We start from the raw sequence: 503 nt of genomic DNA on the forward strand, positions 1-503 counted from the left end.
CCCACCGCCGGAGCCGCTGCTGCTGCTGCCGCCGCCGCCTCACACACATAGGGAAAGAGTCAACTCGCCGGCGGCGGGGGAGAAAGGATAAAAGAGAGAGAGGAGGGCAGATCACCACCTAGAAGCACATCCTTCGTGCGCAGCGCGGGGAGGAAAAAAGACGGAGAGAAAGAATGAAAGAGGGAAAAAAAGCCAGCACGGCACCCGGAGAAAGGAGGCAACTCGGGGAGAGGAGGAGGTGGAGAGGAAACACACACACGCGCGCACGCACACACACCGCTGAGAGAAAAGAACAGAGAATCAAAGTGATCAAATATGCTAAAAAGGGGGGCGCGGGAGGGAATGCGATTTATAGGCGCCGGGGCTGGCAGAAGTGGCTTCTCCGCGATCAGCTCACTGAGCTCTCTATATAGTGAACTTTGACACGACTGCTGCAACTTAGCGCACGTTGCCATGGCGACGGCGCGCCTTATAAGGCAGCCGCCGGGGTTGGGCTGGCCCGG

At 58.8% G+C, this 503-nt stretch overlaps 1 protein-coding gene across 2 annotated transcripts in view; it reads right to left on the bottom strand.

Annotated features, from left to right (window-relative positions):
* The window catches only part of NR2F2 (nuclear receptor subfamily 2, group F, member 2), a 14,312-nt gene that overhangs the window by 8,910 nt on the left and 4,899 nt on the right, over window positions 1-503 (bottom strand). The window contains exon 1 of one of the 2 annotated variants that reach the window (XM_014542630.1): window positions 2-447. The exons of the other annotated variant lie outside the window; for it this stretch is intronic. Within the exon in view, the coding sequence (XP_014398116.1) occupies window positions 2-49 (48 nt within the window). The 5' untranslated portion in view covers window positions 50-447. Of the gene's footprint in view, window position 1; window positions 448-503 lie in introns of those variants that run through there. 2 annotated transcript variants of the gene reach the window in all.

This window comes from Myotis brandtii, unplaced genomic scaffold, assembly GCF_000412655.1.
Source record: "Myotis brandtii unplaced genomic scaffold, ASM41265v1 scaffold308, whole genome shotgun sequence".
In the NCBI taxonomy this organism is placed as follows: domain Eukaryota; kingdom Metazoa; phylum Chordata; class Mammalia; order Chiroptera; family Vespertilionidae; genus Myotis; species Myotis brandtii.